The 23,076-nt window shown below is 35.9% G+C and overlaps 1 protein-coding gene across 4 annotated transcripts in view; it reads right to left on the bottom strand.

Annotated features, from left to right (window-relative positions):
- The window catches only part of EYA3 (EYA transcriptional coactivator and phosphatase 3), a 99,338-nt gene that overhangs the window by 60,392 nt on the left and 15,870 nt on the right, over window positions 1–23,076 (bottom strand). For all 4 annotated transcript variants that reach the window (XM_031962466.1, XM_031962469.1, XM_031962467.1 and 1 more), the window contains exon 2: window positions 7,846–7,944. In XM_031962466.1, the coding sequence (XP_031818326.1) occupies window positions 7,846–7,878 (33 nt within the window). In that variant the 5' untranslated portion in view covers window positions 7,879–7,944. The remainder of the gene's footprint in view (window positions 1–7,845; window positions 7,945–23,076) is intronic.

Raw genomic sequence — 23,076 nt, 5'->3', positions numbered from 1 at the left:
TACTGGCAAAACAATTTTCCTGAAGTACCAAGATCAACTTTTTTTTCAACTTCTTTTTAAAAAATAAAACAAAAACAAAACTTCAGTGGCCTTCCATTGTTCACAGTCTAGCTTCTTAAATTGTGGTTTAAGACCCCATGTGGGGTCTTGTAACTGAATTGTAAGGGGAAGGTTTGGAAAATTATGATTTATTATCAGTAAATACTGGGTAAAAAGAGGTTGCAAGTGGAAGCAGAATAAGTTTAAGAAGTCTTGGCTTATAAGATAAAATGCCAACTCCCCAGACAGACATGTAAGGTATTCCATAGCCTGACTTCTACCTATTTTTCCCTACCTCCCCCCTTTATTTCAAATTATGCTTTTTAATATGCCCTAAACTGAATTAATAGCAACTCCCTAAACAGGACACACTATCATCTGACCCTAGAATGTACTCAGATAAAGACTGAGTTTTCTGCCTTTTCTGAATCCCTGTCTTTTTAAAAGATCTTTAAAGACACTCAACATAATGTCTGGCATCTAAGAGGAATCCTAAAAAGGATAGCAGTTATAATCATGCTTTTTTTTCAAGGGCTAACTCTTCTCTGGTCACCCTCATGGCAAAGGTTCACTCCCTCCTGAATTCTACTTATGCTATGCCTTTTGTTAGCTTCCCCTCAAGCAGTACATAAGAGCTTTGAGGCCAGGGACTGTTTTCTTTTTGTCTTTCTATCCTCTATGTCTAACAAATACTTGCACACAGGAAGTACTTAAGTTAGAATGGAATATTACTGTAACTAAAATCTGACATAGCTAAACTAAAAAAAAAAAAAAAAAAATCAAATCTAGTTCACTTTGTGAATCAGAAATACTATAAACTATCAAAGTTAAGGTTTAGAGTAACATTAAAATGGCTAACAATGGTGTGACTTAACAGATAAAATAATGAAAGTTGTGGCATATTCAAGGTCAGTGATGAAATGATAATGTTGATGACACCTAAAAATCTATAGTTATTAGCTCAAATGGTAGTAGATCATATTAAAGAGAAGCCAAAAAGGACATGTTTTTTGTTTAATTCTCAAGAAACATTTTCAATATTAAGAATAAGTTTTCAAGATCATGATGAGTCATTACATACAAATGACAACTTAATTGTGCTATTCATAAATTTCTGATATGTCACAATATGATCTGCCTTCAGTAAAAGGCATTATTCTCTGAGTAATAGTGATGGGTTTTTTGGTGACTTGGAAGACATAAACAGACAAAGAAACAAGTGTAGACTGTTTGTGTAACAGGTATTTTTCTTGCTACAAAGCACCTCTACCTTTTAATTAGCTCAGACCAGGATCTATATAACACAAAGAGAAATAGAAAGCTGACTACTACTTAGTAAAGCTGTAGAGACTGTTATTTTGGATATTTCACAATCTTTTTTTTTTTATTCGACTAATACCTCCTATACTGAACTACATGGTGTTAGGAGATATAAAAAGGATGATGCACTTCAGAATTACAACACAAAAGATATAATTATTGAACTGTGTCATGCATTTTAAATGAAGCAGATCAAAATTCGACTATACTTTAAAAGATTTTCACAAGTCACTGTAGATAAAAAAAAATTATCAGCCTATGGTGGCCAACATTCTGGTGAAGAATTTTCATTTTGCTAGGTTAGTCTGAGAATAAAAGAGTTTGTTGTTGCTGGACTTGTACAGAAAACAATTCAATACAAATAAAGCAAGGAAAAGTAGTTATTATTACACTAATGAAGAATAATAAATTGAAACAAACTAAGACCAGACCAGTATCTCACGCTGTATAGCAACATGAGCTCAAAATGGGGACATGATTTAGACATAAAGGGTGATATCATAAGCAAATTAATGGAGCCTGGCAGCTGTGGTATGGTGGAAATAGCACTGAAATTTGTGTCTAGCTCATAGTCTCTCTCTCAAAGTTAGAGAGAAGATTTGATGATGTCAATAAAATTCAGCTGGCCTATAATAAGCTAAGTTTAGAAATCTAGTTCTCCTGCTAATTAATGTTCTATTCTTGCCTCAAAGAAATCTCTTATCTTAAGGGGGATGTGGGTGAACACCAGAGAGTCTTGTATCCTTACACCACCAAGTTCTCCTTCAAGGATGGCTGATTGGCTATTCAAAGAAGTCTGGACCACTAACTGTAATCTTGCAGGTAGAGTCAAACAATGTAGACAGATCAAATAAGATGAGGAGTGAGAAAAGGTCACTAGGTTTACCGGATGAAAAGCCATATTGTAAAAAACTGTATTAATATACCCCCCATTGGTAAGAAAGTTGGAAGCAGCCAAATATAGATTCATCCTTCTAGAACTTTGACTTAGACATGAAGATGGCAGGCTAAAATGAAGATTTTTTTTTTTTGAAAATGGGGAGACCTACATACATGTTTGTAGGCACCTTTTTTTAATGCCTACTATATGCAATATACTGTGTTATCCTATGGGTTTAGAGGGACAAATGAAAAAATAACCCATGTCTTCATGAAACATATTCTACTGGATGTTATTTCAAAGTTAATTATGTAAGATAGTTTGAGAAAAGAGAGGGCTAAGAATTAAAGGTCATCCTTTGCTTCCTTCAAAATAAAGTTCCCTAGTTCCCTTCAAGGTCATGGAAGGGAAAGAAGGGCGTTGCTGTTAGCCTCTTATTCCTAATTTCCAACCCATCATGTTGCCATCACCCTCATGATGCACCAACCTGTAATCAATTGCATTATTTCCCCACATATCTTGTACTGTCTTTTTTCCATGCTTGCAAAAGGGAATTGTTTTGGGTCTTTTGGCTAACTGATGCTGTCATTAAATCTATTTTATTACCAGGTTTGCATCCTGCTAATAAAATTATTACCTTGATCAGAGAATATAGGTCTCAGTTTACCTTTGTTGACTTACAGTCAAAACACAATAAAATAATCAATTACTACAAATTTTTAGACTACCTATTACATGGCAAGCACTGAATTAGACTAGGAATTCAGAAAAACAATTTAAAAAATAATTTCTGCCCTCTTTAAGGAATTTATAATCTAATAGGGAAAACAACACAGATACTACTCTACGAAGACTGTCCTCTCAAAAGTTACTAGTGGTAAATCCAATGGCCTTTTCTCATTCCTCATTCTATCTGACCTATCTACATTATTTGAATCTACCTGCAAAGTTAGAGATAGTAGCCCAGATTTTTTTGGACAGCCAACCAGAAAATCACACATGAATGTTAAAAAAAAAAAAAAAATACAAGACAATGTGGGCTAAGGGGGAAGAAACAGAACACTATCTCCTCAGGTAAATAAGAAAAGACTTGATATATAATATGTATCATAAAGGAGCTGTTATCATAAAGGAGATTAGTGATTCCCAGAGGCAAGGATAAAGAGGGAACACATTTCAGGAATGGGGAATAAGTTGGACAAAAGCAGAATGGTGGGAAATGGAATTTTCTGGAATGAGGAAGAAGGCTGAATGGTTGAGTAGATGAAGGCAAGCAATGTATGATAAGCCTAGACAGCTAGCTAGGGTAGCTGCATGTTATAAAAAATTTTAGAGGCAAGAGGGAATCACTGACTTTCATTATGAATGGGTGGAGGTGACAAAGTTACAAATGTGCTTTAAGAGTATGACTTTGCGGTTACTAAAACCATCTGGTATTGGCTAAGAAATAGACTAGTTGATCAATGGAATAGGTTAGGTTCAAAGGACAAAACAACCAATAACTTTAATTATCTAGTGTTTGACAAACCCAAAGACCCCAGTTTTGGGGATAAGAATGCATTATTTGACAAAAATTGCTGGGAAAATTGGAAATTAGTATGGCAGAAACTAGGCATTGACTCACACTTAACACCATTCACCAAGATAAGGTCAAAATGGGTTCATGATCTAGGCATAAAGAATGAAATTATAAATAAATTGGAAGAGCATAGGATAGTTTACCTCTCAGACCTGTGGAAGAGGAAGGAATTTATGACCAAAGAAGAACTAGAGATCACTATTGACTACAAAATAGAAAATTTTGATTATATCAAAAGAGTATGACTTTGGCATCCATATGAAACTAATGAGGAATCTATGTCAATAGTTCAGGCAAAACTATGATAAAACCCTTATGTACAATGATGGCCAAGTCAGTGACTCGGTCAACAAGCACTTAGAAAACAATTATCCAGGCACTGAACTAAGTGCTGGGGATGCAAAGTAAAGTAAAAATGTTTGCTCAAATAAATAACTAGGTTAATCTAATATACACAGAGCAAATGGAAAGTAGGCTGAGAGAGCAAGGTGCTGGCAGCTGGGAAAATGGGAATGATCCCCTGAGCAAGGTGAGATAGGAGCAGTCTTGAAAGAAGCCAGGAATAATAAGGAAGCAGAACACTGTAGGAATGGGGAACAGAGTACAAGAGCTTGAAAAGGGAGAGGGTGCTATGGGTGAAGGTCAGCCACATAGGTTGGAGTGGCCTGCTTACAGTGCATGAGTTTGGCGAGGAGCTTTAAATCCCAGAGTAACAAGGGCAAGGATGATGGCCCAGGCAAGAATACTATTTCCCATTTGCTGCTTTCTGGAATTTCATCATTTCTAGAAACTCATCAATCTGTAAGATGAAATCACCTTGGAAACTCATTTTTCCTCAGTGTCCTCTGCCTGAAGGCCCCTTCTCTGTCTGAATCCTCCTCCATTAGCTTTGCCTCCAGGGAAATTTTCTTCATTATTTCCCACCTTGGCTAAAGAAATTCATCATGCTACCACATGGTAACCCTACTATGACCCCATCCCTCAATTTTAGCTCTTTTTTATGTGCTGTCCTTCTCTATTATACTGTGAACTCCTTGAGGACAGAGACTATTTTATGTCTTTCCTCACTGGCACATAGGAGGTACTTAATAAATGTTTACTGGTTCTGAAAAATTGAAGGATGAAAGGAATGGAGACTATGGTGAGGAGGAACAACAAGGCAAGAGCTATGGGTAGGTTAGGTTTCAGGAAAAATGGAATGATCAAGAATAACTTTCTGTAACAAGAAAGTGGAAGACAGATGACAGGATGATCAAGTGTTTGATCACATCTGAGCACAGAGGTGGAGATCTATGTGAAAAGTACTGTGCAGATGGGATGAAGAAGAACTGACCATTGAATGGATATGAAGTGCTGAGAATTAGGGAATCATGCATAAAGCATTTACTAGAACAGTGAAGAATCAAACAAAGGCATTTCAACATTCCCTACATGTGAGGAGATCACATTCTTTTTTTAAAAATAGCTTTTTAATTACAAAATAATTGGATACATGCATAATTTGTCAGCATTGATAATTGCAAAACCTTTTGTTCCAATTTTTCCCCTCCTTTCCCCCACCCCCTTCCCTAGATGGCAGGTTGACCAATACATGTAAAATATGTTAAAGTATAAGTTAAATACAATATATGTGTACATGTCCATACAATTATTTTATTGTACAAAAAGAATTGGACTTTGAAATAGTGTACAATTAACCTGTGAAAGAAATCAAAAATGTAGGCGGACAAAAATAGAAGGATTGGGAATTCTATGTAGTGGTTCATAGCCATCATAGTTATAGAGTTCTTTCTCTGGGTGTATCTAGTTCAATTCACTACTGCTCTATTGGAACTGATTTGGTTCATCACATTGTTGAAGAGGGCCCATGTCCATCAGAATTGATCATCATATAAGTATTGTTGCTGAAGTTTATGATGAGAGGAGATCACATTCTAATGGATTATTCTGAGATTACAAATCTGGGTGATTAGAAGAACTCTGGTGCCTTCAAAAAAACAGGGAAGTTTGGAAGCAGGGATAGTTTTGCAGGTAAAGATGAGCTCTGTTTTGAGATTAAAGAGCCTAGGGGGCATTCAGTTTCAAATATCCAACAGATATTTGGTAATAAGCCATTGAAACTTAGGGAAAAGAATAGGGATTCACATATAGATTAAAAGCCATCTGAATAGAAAGATAATTGAAACACATGAATTTATGAGTTCAATCATCAAGAAAGAACATTGAAAAGAAAAGAAGGTCCAAGATAGAGCCTTGAGGTATATCCTAAAGTGAGGTTAGGATATGGATCATGATCTTGCACAGGAAACTGAATAGTGGTCAGATAGAGAGCAGAGCTATGAAAAACTCAGAAAGGAAATAGTGGTCAATAGTGTTAAATGCTACAGAGAGTGAGTGTTGAGAAAGTGCTTTCAGATTGGCAAGGAAAAAAATCAGTGGTTATTTCAAAGAGAGATGTTAAAGTTGAGTGATAGGATAAAAGAGGAAGGAAATAAGCATTTGTTAAATTCCTACTATATGCCAGGAACCTACATAGCTCTTTAAAAATATGATCTCATTTGATACAGTCAGAAAACAAATTCTGAGGGACTGAGAAGTGAGTGACAGAAGAGGAAGTGGAGACTACATGAGAAGGACAGCACAGTCAGCAGCCCTTTAAGGAAAGGGCAGAAGAGTCTATTACAAAGCAGGATTAGTTCTCTCCAGAGTTCTAAGAGCACTGGTTTACTGGGCAAAAGTATCTTCTAGCTATTGATCTACAGGCCTGTGATCCCACAATCTGCTTTTGGATTCCAGCTCTTTAATTGGCTGGGTATGACCTTTGGGTAAGTCCTTGTCCTTTCCTGACCTCTTTTCTTTAAAGAGAAATGTTTCTCCAAATTTAAGTATTCTTTGCTTTTAACTATTAAAAAAATGTCCATGGCATAGCTCAATCTTTCAGGCTATTTTTCTGCTTTATAAAGGTGCTAAAGAAACATTCTCATCAATGTCACTTCAGGAATAAGGGCTAAAAATTCAAATACTCCATGAGAACCAGCTAAGATTCATGCTCAAACTAATTTTCATATGAAAGGTCTAAAGAATTATTTTACTTTTTTAGAAAAGGCAAGAAAAGGTGTATCTCACATCACACACAAAAAAATGAATTTATAAAAAGTATATGCAAATGCATTTTCTATAAACTGATGGTTTCAAATGCACTAGAAGAATTCACTTTTTGGATCTTCAGCACTTAGCCTGGTGCATAACAGGCTCTTACTAAATATTTACTGATTTGTATTAAATGTAATTAAGATAGACATTGTTTAATCATTAATAGGTAGCTAAATAAAAGATACCAAGAAGTCTCTATTTTAGACTACAGATTTATGTCTGGCTTCATTAACAGAATTAAAGTGATGATTTCTAACAAAACCAACTTGCCTCACTGGAAGAATTTAGTTTAAAAATGACAAGACCCCCCAAAATCTTCATTCTACCCTGAAGATACTATCAACTTGAAAATCCACTAGTCTAACCTGCAAGAAAACAGAAGCTCATATATATTACAAGTTGTTTGTCTGAAATAACAACGGCTAAAGTTCCTATGGTACTTTACAGCTTAGCTTACAAAGCAACAGCTGTAGGAGAGAAATAACTGAAATATTATTCTCTCCAATTTACAGCTGGGGAAACCAAGATAAAAGGCAAAGTCACAAAGCAGCAGAACCTCACTGGAACCTAATTCCAAAAACCCACTTATTTTTCTTCAAGTTTCAAAATAGTCCAGATATTTTGGGTAGATTTATTGGGGGGGGGGGGGGGGGGTTATCCTCGTTGGTTCGCCTTTATTTGGAGCAGTACATTTATTTTAAATATTGGCAAAACTGAGAATCTACTTGTAAATGTCATTAAGAGAAATATAAAAGGAACTTAGTCACCATTTGTTTTAAGATCTAATAAAAGAATTCTGAACAATATCTTGAATTTCTTACACCAAGCTTTTAAACGATTATTTTTAAGTTTAAAAAACAAAAATAATACTTACTGGCTGCTCTGGTAAGTCCTGTTCCTCTTCCATGAGTACCACCTTTCTGGAATAGGCGTGTGTGATTGGATTGCAAGTCTTCTTAGCAATCTACACAGTCTGTAAAAAAAAAAAAATGGGTGCATAGCTTTATGTACTTGAAAAGTGCTTATCATCAAGGCCATCATGGATAATTTTTTTTTTTAACCTATATTGCTCTCCCCACCTGTCCACATGAGTTACAATCTTCAAATATCAAATTTGCACGTGGCTTTTCAAAATAGAAATGCTGTACCACGTCTCAAGAAAGGGCTACAGGATTGTTTTTCATGCCTTACAAAAGCCAACACGTGTAGCCATTTCAACTGTACTTAAATAATGGTTATGCTAATGTTTAATACATCAGACATCTTACGGTGACAGCCATGTGCACAGAACTAAAACAAATTTCTTTAGGATTAACTGTTACATCATAAATGATAAAACCGGTCTACCATGCCAATAAACAGTGATAACATCTAACCTGTTTTAATGTAGAACATTTATATAACTGTTACGCCCAAAAGAAAAAAAAAATCACTAAATAGGACAGCCTAGAGTATCAATTAAATGCTTCTACAACTAACAACACCTGGCTAATTTAAAGTGAAATAAATTTTTGAATTCAGGCATATTCAAAATTAAATATATGTATGTGTATATGTATACACATGTGCATATACATATATAGACATTGATTAATATATTTTATGCATGGTTAAATAATGAATAATCTTTTAAGTTACTACGTACAAAACACTACTTCAAATTCAAGGACCATTTGACTTTGAGGTAAATCACTTCCATAAAAATATTCTCTTCAATTACTTAAGCAAAATTTTCCTAGTTTTAAAATCATTCACTGTACTAATTTTCAAATTAGAAAACATGAGTTAGAACAATAAAAAAATTCTAACACTATTTGATGGTAATAATCAGCCTAAGGTAAGGAAAGTAAGGAGAGGAAAGAAGGAAGAAAGAAGAGAAAACATGAAAAACTAGGTGCACTAAAGACATCATTTATATGTGAGGCAAATCTTTCATTTGCTAATCTTTCATTAAAATTTATAAACTCGCTAATTTCTTCTGTCAACACCAATCTCCAACTAAGAAAAGAATGGAGACTTACAGCTGGAATAAGACATTATTAAAGTCCAAGGAAATATTCACAGGCTTCATATGATTTTTACTGTTATATCACTCAACATTGTAGAAAAAGTACTCAAAGAAGGGAGAAAAGGGAGAACAACAGATGTGCTCACATGGGGTATTTTCCAACTCCTATGTAGCTTTATAGAAGCAGCCAGGTGGTACAATGGTTGGAACTTGAAATCAGGAAGATATCCATTTAAATCCATCTAGGCAAAAAACTTAAAATTCTCTCAGCTCAGTTTTCTTATCTTTAATATGGGGTAATAACAGCACATATGTCAAAGGGCTGTTGAGAAGACCAAATGAAGATACCCTGTACCAGGGTACAGTGTTTCACAAAACTTGAACTGTTATATGATTTCAGTTATTAGTAATAACATCATTATCACTACTGCTAATTATTTCCTGTCTCAACTTAAAGAATCCCACCAGGAAAGAAAGTTCAGTCCAATTGAGTTTTCACAATCTCAAAACAGATTGCAGAGAGTCTAGGCCAGGCCAGTTCTGCTTGTGAGCACACTACTCCCTCTGTAACTCTTTGGCTCAGCACTCATTCAAAGAAGTAAGAAATTAGGTCTGAGCCAGAATGCAAACTCACCTGGATTCAGCTTCCACAACAGATGCAGTTGGAACTAATCTACAGGCAACTGTCTCTCCATACTGAAGACTAAAAGTTGTCTTAACCCAAAAGTATGACACTTAATAAATGCTTGTGGACTGTTACCTCAATTTTCTCATCTGTAAAATGAGCTGGAGAGAGAAATGGCAAACCATTCCAGTATTTTTGCCAAGAAAACTCCAAATAGGGACGTGGCTAAAAAAAAAAAAAAAAAATCCACCCATTTTAAGAATTATTCTCAAACAGCTAGAATTTGAGGCTAGATCTGAACTCAAGGAGATATGTCTATATGACTCCAGGCTCTATGCGCTGTTCCAGTCAGAAAGGCCTGCTCTCAAGTTCCTCTTCTGACACATGTTAACTGTGTGACTCAAGCTACTTAACCTATCAGTATATGGGCCAACTGGGACAGACAACTGCTTCTTAGTTGCAGAGAGGGTGTAAATCTGTACTGGTATAGAAAGTGCCTCAACTGCACTCTAGATCAGTGAAATCTGAGGATTGGTCACAAAGATAATCAAAGGGAATGGTCTAAAATATAAGAAAGTCACATTTTAATCTCACTTTTAGATCAGATGGTCATATATTTTGATGTATTAATAAAGATGTTCTTTTTTCTCCCTGATCTCTTCCTTTTTAATTAGGGGAAGTTTTAACAGAAATTGTGGCCAAAAGCTCATTTCTTACTATCAAAAAGACTTTGGGGACATCTCCCCACTATTTCTGAGGAGATTCCAGGTTCATGTACACACTAGGCTAGATGGTCTCTGAGGCTGCTTCCAACTTTGAAATTCTGTGATCTAATTAAATGAGTCATTTAACAAAATGTTCTTTCTGTTTACTCATGCTTCTAAAGAAGATGAGGAGGATGGCATCTGATCATTCTCAAGATTTATTGCTAAGGATCTTTATGAAAAACATCTTTTGCTATCTAAAGAAAGTAACAAATTTTTTTGGTCACATGGTATATATAATTATTTCTATGTCCTGAGACAAACCAAAGGCCAAGAATGCTTACTCTGAAATGAAATCTTCACAGGCTGTCGCAATTCTCTAAATGTCCCTTGAACATATTCTATAAGGGAAGGAGGAAACAGCATCACCAAAACCAAAGTTCTAGTTTTTTGCAAGGTTTTGCATTTATCCCAAGTCAAGAAACATTTATTAAATAACTTCTGTGTGCCAGGCAGTATGCTAAGTACTGCCAGGAAGGATGGTTTTCCTAAAGAAGGGAAGAGATTGAACAGAGAATTCCCTCTAATCTCTCAAGTCTGTCTTCAAAAAACTGTACCTTTAGTTATAAGCAAGTCGTTTTCTCACTATGAAAAAAGAGTAAAGGGAAAAGGAGCAGTGAAATTGTGATGACTTTCCAGGCAGTACACATTCGTAATGGCAACTACTCAGTTCACTTCTGAAGTGAATACCTTATCACCTTTGAAGATCAGATCAGAATGAAGGTTGGAAAAGCCTTCATTTTTTCACAGACAAGAAAACAGATTCATAAAAGCTAAATAATTTGTACAAGATCAGAAGCAGGATTTGAATCTAGATCCTTCAACTCAAGCCCCAGGACTCTTTCCTCATTTCTATTATCATAAATAAGAATCTAGAGCGCCTCCACTTGCCATCTTTTCATCTTTGTTTTAGTGTACCTGGTTTTGTAATATAAAAAAAAGGATTTCACTATTACTTCATCCTGAATTCACAAATACTTTTGCCTACCCCGAATTAGAAGAACTTGAACCAACCATAAAGCCTCAAAGGGCAGCATACAATAATTCTTTATGGGATTTGTTTGTTGGTTTTATACATTTACCTCCTAGGTTTGTTAACCATCTCAAATCCATTCCATGAAACACAAGTAGCTCATAGATAACTATTATATTAAATTTCTAAATAAAACTGAATAGAAATAATAGAAGCTAGTTGCTTGGTTTTCAGTCTCTCATTCTTGAAGAGGGCCAAAATGACATCACTATGTTAGAGTTACAGTGTGTCTAACTGTAGCTGGTCAGACCAATATGAGCTCTGAATGCTCTGCCACAGGTTGGACACAAATAGTCATTATAAATACTTGGGGGTGGACTCTCTAACTCTGCGTATCTTGCAATTTCTTTTGAGCTAATTTAATTCTGCTTCGCTCATAAAGCACAAAACCTTCTTTGATGAGGGCATACTGGATGGTCCTATATCCTCCTATGTCAATTCTAAAGTTCTTAAATAGAAGCTAATGTGATATTAAAACAAAACTTTCTCAGGCTACAGAAAAAAAAAAAAATCAGCCTTTTACAGTTGCCTTAAATCCCAGATTGAGAGGAACCAGAAAATAAAAGAGGCATCCAGGGAGATTCTTCCTCCTCTTGAAGAACTCTTTGGCATTTACTTGGTATCCACTAATTGGAAGGTAAGCTTGCCACATCTCCTTTGGTTAAGAACCTTAGTCTTTCTGCTTGTACCTTAAGCCAAATTCCCTATTGTAGGAAGGAAAAAGCATCCAAATAATGTAGCAATCCTGTCTGATTTTGGTGCTAAAAAAAGCTCTGAAAAACTTGGATGATAGCTCCTAATGTTCAAAAAACCAGAAATCCAGATTGTCCTGATCCCCTTGCTATTTACTCTTCTAGTCTATAAATAACACCTGAATGGGGAAAAAAAATAAAGAAAAGAAAATAGCTATGTTTATTTGAAAGAAACACAATGGGTAGATAAAAAGAGGAGTGATGATAAAGAAAATGATGTGGGGCAGGGCAGGGAATGTCAGTCAGTAGTCATCAGTAATTAAGATATATTACAAATCACAGCATATACTACTTAGAAACATAAAATGGGAGAGCTGGAAGGACCATTAGAGATTATTTAACCTCTCATTTTTTTATAGGAAGTAAGGGAAAAATGGAGCTCAGACAAGTCACATGATCAAAATTTAATAATAAGAAGTATCTGGTGATTCAAATGCCTTATTTTACAGATGAAGAAACTGAACCAAAAAGGTTGTCCCTTTCCAGAAGTTAAATAATCAATAAGGACTTGAACCCAGAGTCCAGGTCTCCCAACACTATATACAATGCTGTAAAATTTCAGTTTTAAATGAGAGGCAATCTTAAGTAGCTAATCAATGATATCTAAAAAAGAAATATCAGATTAAAAACCTGACTGAAATGACAGCCTAGTTCTAAATCTATGATTCCATATAACAAACATCAATCTACAAAGGGACTTAATAAGTATTTACACAATGCTAAGTATTACAAATACAAACATAAAAAGAAGAATCTCAGCCCCAGGAAGCTGATAGGGAATCAGGGAAGCTGTAGAAAACAGACACAAATAAAACAGAACACGAAGGACAAATAAAAATGAGACAAAATTCTAATAAAAAAATTTGGGAGACAGAGAACTCATAGGAAGTAGGGGTAGTTAAGGAAGCTTCTTAGAAAAGATGAATGACATCTGAATTAGGTCTGGAAAGTGGGACTTCAAAGGAAATCGATGAAGGAAAAGGGAGTGTATTCTCCAAGAATGGGGATGGGATGAATCTTGCACAGTGTAAAAAAAAGCAGAGAAACAAAGAATAGAAGAGGGGCAGAGTGTAGTCCAGTTTACTTAGAATATAGATTACTTAGAATTGATTGTAGAGGTCTGACAGATGAGCTTTGAGGTTGTTTTCAGCTTAAAATCTAGATCAAAGTACTGTGATACTGTATTATTCTTTTTTCATAAATAAAGAAAACAATAAAATTGTGCATAACCCTTTGACCCAGCAGTGCCATTACTGGATCTGTAGTCCAGTGAAATCATGGAGGAGAGAAAGGGACTCACATGTTCAGGGATGTTTGTAGCAGCTCTTTTTGTGTTGGTAAGGAATTGGAAACTGAGTGGATGCTCATCAATTGGGGAATGGCTGAACAAGTTGTGGTACGTGAAGTTAATAGAATATTATTATTCTATAAAAAATTTTGAACAAACTGATTATAGAAAGACCTGGAAAGATTTAGATGAACTGATGCTGAGCGAAACAAGCAGAACCAGGAGCACACGATACACAATAACAGTAAGAATGTATGATGATCAGCTATGAAGGTCTTGGTTCTTCTAAATAGTTCAGCAATCCCAAGCAATTCCAATAGACTTTGCATAGGAAATACCATCTACATTCAGAAAAGGAACTAAGGAGACTGAATGTAAATCAACACATGCTATGTTCACTTCTTCTTTCTGTTTTTTTTTTTTTTTAATCTAAGGTTTTTCCTTTTTGCTCTGATTTTTCTCTCCCAACATGATTCATAAAGATATGTATATTAAAAATAAACTAACTTACCACAATAAAAAGAAAGAAAAACAGAATTCAGAGCATTTGTATGCCATGGTCACCCAGCTACTAAATGGTCAGCAAGCTGTTAGGGCCACAGTTCTTTTGGCCCTATTTTCTATTCTTTGCCATTCCTTCTTTTGCCTTGAACTGCAATTATAAAAATACCGTCGTCATCCTAACTCTTTGCTGATTTCAACTTCTGCCTCGTGATTTTCTGGGACAGCCAAATGCCTTTCATAGCCTCTGGAGTACCTCATGTGGAGTGAGGCTGCTAAAAGGTCAAATTACACTAGGGGGTACTTAACAGTATATATGTAACTATATATACACCACAGGTTCAGATTCTAAGTTCTAAATATTAAGAATAAGACAATTACTATTACTTGGAATCTTGTGCTTCTTCACCTGTGTTAATTGGGACCCTCAATTCTCCTTCAAAACTGGGCTAATGGACTACTTCTTTCAAGAGACATTTACTGACTCCTCAGTGTTAGAAGCTCCATTCTTATTACTGTGTATTTACTTCATATATGAATCATTAACCTTATCTCACATGAAGATGTGACATTTGTCACTGCTAAGACAATCTTCTCATCATTCTGCAAGTTATCCCAATTCTATTTCCTCTACTCCAACAGAATGCCTCTTTTATCATGACTACTCTCTTACTAATCTTCAAATTCTTCCAACCTACTGGTTGCTTTCATAGTTCCTATGAATACACCCTTGTCTCTTTCTTCCAGTGAAAAATCCTCATTTAAATAGTCCCTCCCCATGAGTAATAATCTCATAGCTGTCTTTTTTTTTTTTGTGGCCAAGTTCCTTGAGAGGGTCATGTACAATTAGTGCCTTCAATTTATTTCTTCACAGTCTCTCTTTAATTTTCTACAGTTTAGCTTCTAAGCTCATCATTCAAACTAAACTATCCTCTCAAAAGTTAACAGTCAATTCTTTATTAACAAATCTAATGGCATTTTCTCAGTCCTCATCCTTCTTTCTGAAATCTTTGACACTCAATCACCTCTTTTCAATAACTTATCACTCTTCTTGTTCTCCTCCTACCTGTCTGACATACTCCTCAGTCTCTTTTGTCAGAACTTTATCTAGGTCATGCCCAAGAGATGCAGATTCTTAGGACTCTATTCTGGGCCCTCTTTATGATCTGACTTGGTGATTTCATCAGTTACTATGGTTCAATTATCATTTCGATATAGATGATTTTCAGATACTGTCCAGCCCTAACCTCTCTTCTTATAACCAGTATCGTATCTTATAAATGCTTGTTAGACATTTTGACCTAAATGTTTCATAGAAATCTTAAAATCAACATGTACAAAACTGAATTTGCTATCTTGTTCCCCCCAAATCTTTCTTCCTAACTTTCCTGTTACTGTCAAGAAAGAGCACCCTATCCCTATCACCCAGGCTTCATAATCTAGGTGTCTATCCTTGATCCTCACTCCCTCTTACCCTCCACAGCCAAACAATGGCCAACTCCTGTCAAATGTACCTTCATAATATCTCTCCTATACTACTTTCCTCTGACATCTCCCCCACCCTGATTCAGGCCCTCAGCACCTCACACTGGAACTACTGCAAAAGCTAATATTGATTGGTCTCCTTGCTTCAAGTTTTTTCATACTCTAATCCATGCAACAATACTCTATTCCAATGCAACTTTCCTGATTAGACAATATTGGTAACAATTGAAGGGAGAGATCTTGGACATTCTAAGATTCCTACAAACCTAAACCAATCACAGATTCCAAGAGGCAATTGCTATCATCAGCCAGTGACAGGAAAGACACTCTTTCACTGAATATATAATCAATTCCCTTAATTGGGAGCAAGAGATCAGGAGTGTGTCCAGTATGAGACTTAAGGGATTTCTTAGAATTGTATCCAATGCTTGAGGATTGGATACCTTTCATTAATATTACCTACCATGCTAGACTAGAGCCTGAACTAAGGCAGAGACGGATTAATGACTAACTGCAGTCCTCTAAGAATTGGTAGTACCAGATTTAAAATGAGCAGAGAGAGAGTCATGCTTTATGTTAGAGATGTCAAGCCATTAATTAAATGAATATATAATTGGGAAATATTTAATAAAAATAAATATACAATAAAAGAGATAAAATAATAACTGTGTTTTAAAACCAAGTCAATAGGCAGCTACTACAAGGATCCTAAGTGGGGATTGCTGGCCCCCATTTCTATTTGAGTCTATTTGAGTCTAATCATTTCTCTAGATCAAGATTCAAAGTCAGCTTGGAAGGGTTCCAATTCAGGAATCTTGATCTTTGGTGTGATATGTTAAACATATTTATCAAGACCTGCATCAAATTTACAAATAGCACAATGCTGAGCAATAGTTAGCATTCTGTATGGCAGTAAGGATCCAGAATGACATGGACAAGCTATAACATTATAATGGCTTAAGTTAATATGAAGAAATGTAAATGCAACAAATTACAAGAGTTCGAAAATCAATTTCACAAATACAATACGGGGCATTAGGCAGCAGCTTATCTGAAAAAAAGATAGAATGAAAGCCCAATATGAATGAACACTATAGTGATAGAGTAGCCAAAAAAACTAATGCCAACTCAGATTGCAATAAGAAGAGGCCTCATGTCCAGGACTTGTAAGTATCATAGTTCTACTATATAGTCTATCCTGTCCAGACCACATATGAAGTACTGTGTTCAATTCAGGAAACTGTTTTTAGAAAAAACTAGGTAACTCAAAGGATATGAATGAAAAGACAGGGTTTTTTTGATGAAAAAATCAAAATCATAAATGGTCATATGAAAAAATGTTCTAAATCATTATTTTAAAAATGCAAATTATTTTTGATTTCCTTCTCAAGTTATTTTTACCTTATGTCTTAGTCCGATTTTTCTTGTGCAGCAAAACAACTGTGTTGATATGTAAACATATATTGTATTTAACATATACTTTAACATATTATGTATAGGTCTACCTGCCATCTAGTGGAGGGGGTTGGGGGAAGGAGAGGAAAAGTTGGAACAGAAGATTTTGCAAGGGTCAATGCTGAAAAATTACCCATGCATATATCTTGTAAATAAAAAGCTATACTAAAAAGAAAAATAAAAAAAAATAAAAAATAAAAAATGCAAACTTAAACAACTTTGAGATATCATCTCATGCCTATCAGGTTGGCTAAAATCATAGAAGGGAAAATGATAAATGTTGTAAGGGATGTAGAAAAAATTGGGACACTGATATACTGTTGGTGAAACGTGAACTAATTCAACCATTTTTTTTCTGTTTAAATTGCTTTTTTTTTTTTTCAAATACAAGCAAAGAATTTTCAACACTCAATTTTGCAAAATCCTGCATTTGAAATTCCTCTCCCCTTTCTTGTAGACAGCAAGCAATTCAATACAGGTTAAACACATGCAGTTTTTCTAAACTCATTTCCATATTTGTCATGCTGCACCAAAAAAAAAAGGGGGGGGAGAGGGAACATGAGAGTGGGGGAAAAAAAAAACAAAAAAACAAGCAAACAACCATCAAAAAAAAAAAAAAAAAAAAAAGGTGAAAATACTATTCAGGCTCCATAGTTCTCTCTCTGGATGCAGATGACTCTTTCCATCATGAGTCTATTTGAACTGCCTTGAATCCCCCCTCATTGCTGAAAAGAGCCAAGTCCATCCCAATTTGATCCAATTATTTTGGAGGGATTATGCCTAAAGAATTATAAAACTGTACACCATTTGATTCAGCAATAATATTATTAGGTCCATTTCCCAAGGTGATCAAGGAAAATAGCAAAGAACCTATATATTTTAAAATATTTATAGCAGCTTTCTTTTTGATGGCAAAGAACTGGAAATTGAGATGTCCATCATTTGGAGAATGTCTAAACAAGTTGTGGTATATGATTGTGATAGAATACTACTGTGCTATAAGAAATGATGAGCAGGTTGATTACATGGACAGACTTATATAAACTGATGCTGAGTGAAGTGAGCAGAACCAAGAAAATGTGGTATGCAATAAGAGCAATATTTTTCAAAGAATAACTAAATGACTAAGTTATTGGGTATTATAAATACTCAAATCAACTACAAAGGACCTATAAAGAAAGACACTATTCATCTCTAGAGAAAGAACTGAGAAATAGAAGTGTGCATAATATGGTTTTACATACACACACACGTGTATGTAAAACCATATAAATATGAAATTGCATGTGTATGTATGCGCATGTACGAGAGAGAAAGAGCATAAGCGAGCAAAAGCAAAAGCAAAAGAAACAGTGGCCTTCTTTAGGGTGAGTGGGGACACACAGACATTTAGTTAAGAACTTAAAATGCAATTAAAAATTAAAAAAAAAGAAAAAAGAAAAGAAAAGAAAAGAAGACCCAGCGGAAGGCAGCCAGAATAGTGAAGGGTTTTAAATTCATGCCATATGAGGAGCAGCTAAAGGTAAACTGACTATGTTTAACCTAGAGAAGAGAATCTTTGAGATCTGGAAGGAGAATTAGACTTGTCCTGGAAGAACAAGAATACTTGATAGAAGTAGGGAAAATTCCTTAATGAGAACTACCTAAAAATGGAAAGATTTCCACTTCTTCAAGCAAAGACTTGATGGCTACTTGTTAAATAGATTCTTATTTAATTGAGTGCATTGGTTTGGATATCTTTGAATTCTCTTCCCATTCAGATTCTGTAATTCTGAAGTTTTGTGTGAGGTAAGGGAAGACCAGATGGGTGCCAGGTTTTGATAAAGACTGGGACACCCTGAAATAACACTGCCTTTATCTTACATAATATAATTAGATATAATTAGGCTTAAGTGGGTTATGTCACAGTGAAGGAAGAAAATCTCTTTTAAAAAGCTGTTGTAGCAGAAGAGACCCCCCCCCCACCCCAGGAAGTGGGTTTACATGATAAGAAATGGTTGGCATGGAAGGTGATAGGGTAAAGGGGGAGGGGAGTGGGGTTTCACCCAGCCAGGTAATTTGGAGGGTGATGAATATGGTTGTAATAGGAATAATATTCAATAATATTTAGGGACCCTTGCTTGGAGCTAAGGGTTAGTATATTTTCTCTGAATCTTGCTCACATTCTTCAGTCCTCTCAAGAGTCAATTGAAACTGCTGGTATATGTTTGTGATAGAATATTATTGTGTTATAAGAAATGATGAGCAGATTGATTTTAGAAAACCATGGACAGACTTACATGAACTGATGCTGAGTGAAGTGAGCAGAAATGTGGAATGCAATAACAGCAATATTTTTCAAAGAAAATGTCAAAGAAGCCTTGAGTCAAGGTATTCCAGGAAAAAGGACCAACCAACATCATCCTCACTTAGTCAAGAGACTTTACTTAAAAAATAAAAGAAGTTCCCAGAGGATCATCTAAATCTAAGCTTCTGTCTCAGGTGGAGAAACTGAAAGAAAGGAGTAGGTTAAAATAATGACAATTTATCTACTCTGGTAGACCCCAGAAGATGAAAGGAGAAATAAATAAGTGGTAATAAGACCCAACTAGTCTTTTAAAAGAGGAAAAAAAAAAGTAGGACTGTAGGAGTTGGCAGAAAATGACAAAAAAGTCTGCAATGGGGAAAGCCATAAAGGCTTTTCCATATGCATTGCCTCAGGAAGATAGTAAACCTAGCACCAATATAGTATTATAAGCAAAAGAAAGATCTTTGAAGAACCCACATAGTATCCCCACAAAGATTCTTGGTAAGACCTGCCAATCCCTCCATTTTTTGGGATAGAAAGGGGGCATGAGAAGCTTAGAAGGGGGAAGCTGATACTGTAATCAGCAAAGCAAAGGAGCTGCTGTCCATGTCCTCCTAGTCAGATACATGGTCAGAAGAGAAATCAACATATTAGTTGTGTGTCAAATCTGTGGCCCTCTCTATAACCAGGAAAACAGTCTTTTTATGTCTTGTTAATAACCAGAAAGCTACAGATCAGCTTTCTGGCTTCTACTTCTCAAGTGGACACATGAATGAAAGACTCATTCATTAGTGAGCCTTTAGAGTGTATTATTCCTGATTAAATGCTGTTTAAAGCCTAAAGGCCCTCATAGTCTTGTCATCTTTCTCAAGTGTGGGACAATAATGGAAGGGCAAGCTACAAACCAGGGGTCAGATAACAATCCATAGCCAACTTACCTGTTTTGATAGACCTGCAAGCTCAGAAAAGTTTTTACATCTTCTAGCCCACTCCTAATAAGAGATAATCGTTCTCAAAAGCCAGCCTTCATCAAAGGTACCCACCAACATATGGATTAAGTGAGGCAGGATCCATGGTGATGAAGTCTGGAGAATGAGGATGGTTGGTCTAGGGGAAAGAATTCAGCAGTAGGAGAAGGGGGTTACAACAGTGGAGACAAAAGTAGCAATTCATTCTCCAAGAAAATTTTTATTACTGACCTGTATGTCTATTTTTATAAAAATGAAAAAAATAGACAAATAAATCAGTAATTTTTAATGTCATTTTGATCACACAATACTGTGTGAAAAGAAACACAGACAAATAAATCTTCCATTACTACCCAAAGTAGTAAATGTGAAATGTAATTCTACTTGGATGAAATTCTGTAGTTACTTACAGAGTGATTTATCAAATTAGCACCTCTCAGAAGGCACTCAAATCTCCCAAAGTTTGGTTTTCCTTTATTTTCCTATGCTTACCAGGTCTCTTCCTGGTACAAGCTAATTTGGAACTTCTACACACTGGGGAGAAGCAAGACAGAACACTAACAAGAAATTGAAGACCTGACTAAAGTGACAAGATGACTAACAAGGAGGTAGAATGCAACTTCCAGTAGTCGCTGGCCAAGGTATCCCAGCAGCTATCAAGAGTTCCAAAGGAATTTAGGAAATGCAAGATCTCTTGTTTATAGTATGGAAAATAATCCAACTAATGGCATCTGTAGCAAAGGATATCTTATTTCCAGGTCAATTAAACTCTTAATAAAAAGTAGAGATAAGTACCAAACGTCTAGTACCTAAAATAGCATCTTATTTCCAAAAAATTAACATAGTAAGACAATCATATTAATGAAGCCAAGTATACATATTTGATTCCCAAAAAGTGAGATAACTTTCAGGGGAGAAACTATTCCAAAGCAACCACAGACCATACCCTAATCCAATGGTTCACAAAGAGTGGTCTAGAGCACTGAGACTTTCAAAAGGTTTTCAAGGTCAAAATTATTTTCAAAATAATACTAAGATGTTTTAATTTCCAATATGGTAAATGCTGACAGATGTGACTCATATAAAAAAAGGTCTTTGAGGGGTCCTCAATTTTTAAGAGCATTAAAAAAATTTAAGAACTGCTGCCTTAATCCAACCAACACAGAGAATATTTCAAGACTGGGAGTGTAGGTGGGGGGATATAAGAAGAAGGGATGAGGAGTCAGTCAGGAGAGCTAGGGTCAGATTCTATCTCTGACACTAGCCACATGAAGGCTGGGCAAAGTCAACTCACCCCCCCACCCCAGGCAGACCTCAGTTTCCTCCTTTGTAAAACCAAAGGGGTTGAACCAGATGACATGTTTTACCTCTCTATTTATAATCTGGCAGACATTTAAGGCCCTTAGAGTGAGGAAAAACTTCCTGGAAGAGCTAGTAATTGACTTGTGTTATTGACGTGTGCTATGAGGGATCGCAAAAAGACCTCTGGCATATCCTGGAAGATAGAGAAGTAACATAGGACACAGCTTCCTTTTAACCCAAATAACTAAGTAAAAAGACTGATATAGTGAAATCAATGAGGATGGGAGGAATTTGGAAGGGGGAGGGGGGAAAGGAAGACCTCCACAGACTACTTCTTCTAGAAGAAACAATGACAGCATATCAGTACCGTACCTCTATATTCCCTTCTCTCAGCTGCTTATGATAATTACATTTTGAGGCACTCACTTTTGGAATTACTACCTTTGCAAGGACAAGATCATGAGGGGAACGACTATATCCCAGGTACCTTGAAAATTAACCCTAAAGCAGGAGAGAAGGAAAAGGGGAGTGCTGTGCCAGCAGTCTGAAGCTACAGGAACAAAATGTGGAGGAAAAAAATGGAGGGAACCAGAAGTGCAGCCCTAGCTACAAGCACTGCACAGCCAATAGACTGCACCTCTAAAGATAGAGAGGTAGAAAAGAAACAATCATAAAGGTATCTCTGAGCTCTCCTCTTAGCATTGTTCTGGTTGTGATAGCAATACCCTCTTCCCCCATCTCCTCAACCAAAATTCCCTCCCAGTTATCTCAGGCTGAAGAAAAATTAATCTCAGAAAAGCCCTGAACCATGGACTGGAAAAAGTGACAAGTAGGCTCAACTCCATCGATCTCTTAGAGCCTGTTGGCAGCAAGATCCTGTTCACCCTCACTCCTTGAGGCTCACAGATATTGTCCAATACCTTCAAGAACAGGCAGCAAGAGTGGAATATTTTTGTAGCAAAGACACTCTTTTTTATAATCCTACTATATATATATCAAATGTGAAATAAAGGACACAGTATTATGCTATTGCATAATTTTGTGAGAAAAATTACACTACACACCTTCCTTAAAACAAACATCTGAAATAATAATTTGATGCACTACTTTTCTGGACAACTGCAAAAGTCTTCAAATTACTCTCCTTGCCTCCAAGTCTCTCTGCACGTCCAGCTATCCCATATTCAAATGCCAAAGTGATTTTCTTAAAGTGAGAGTATGATCAAATCACTTCCAGAAGATCACCTCTAAGATAAAGTATGAACTCCTTGGTCTGGCCCCTGATTAACTTTTCAACCTTCTTATATAATACTCCTATCCACATACTTAACTGGTCTTATTCTTGTTCATCAAATCAAGAGCATTTACTAAACAGGCACAGTGGTAAGCACCATGGATATAAGGTAAGACAAAAACAATCCCTGCCCTCAAGCTGTTCCTAGTCTAACATGGAAGACAACATGCAAACTGTACAAACACAATATACAGGACAAGTTCTCTCAAAGGAAGGCATCAGCATTGAGGACATAGAAAAGCTTTTTGCAGAAGGCAAGATTTTAACTGAGACTTCAGGGAAGCTGGAAGTAAAGATGAGGGAGAACTGTAATGTTCTGGTTAACGTTCTGGAGGTCTCAGGA

This window comes from Sarcophilus harrisii, chromosome 3, assembly GCF_902635505.1.
Source record: "Sarcophilus harrisii chromosome 3, mSarHar1.11, whole genome shotgun sequence".
Lineage (NCBI taxonomy): Eukaryota > Metazoa > Chordata > Mammalia > Dasyuromorphia > Dasyuridae > Sarcophilus > Sarcophilus harrisii.
This window is presented reverse-complemented; position numbering and strand designations above follow the sequence as displayed.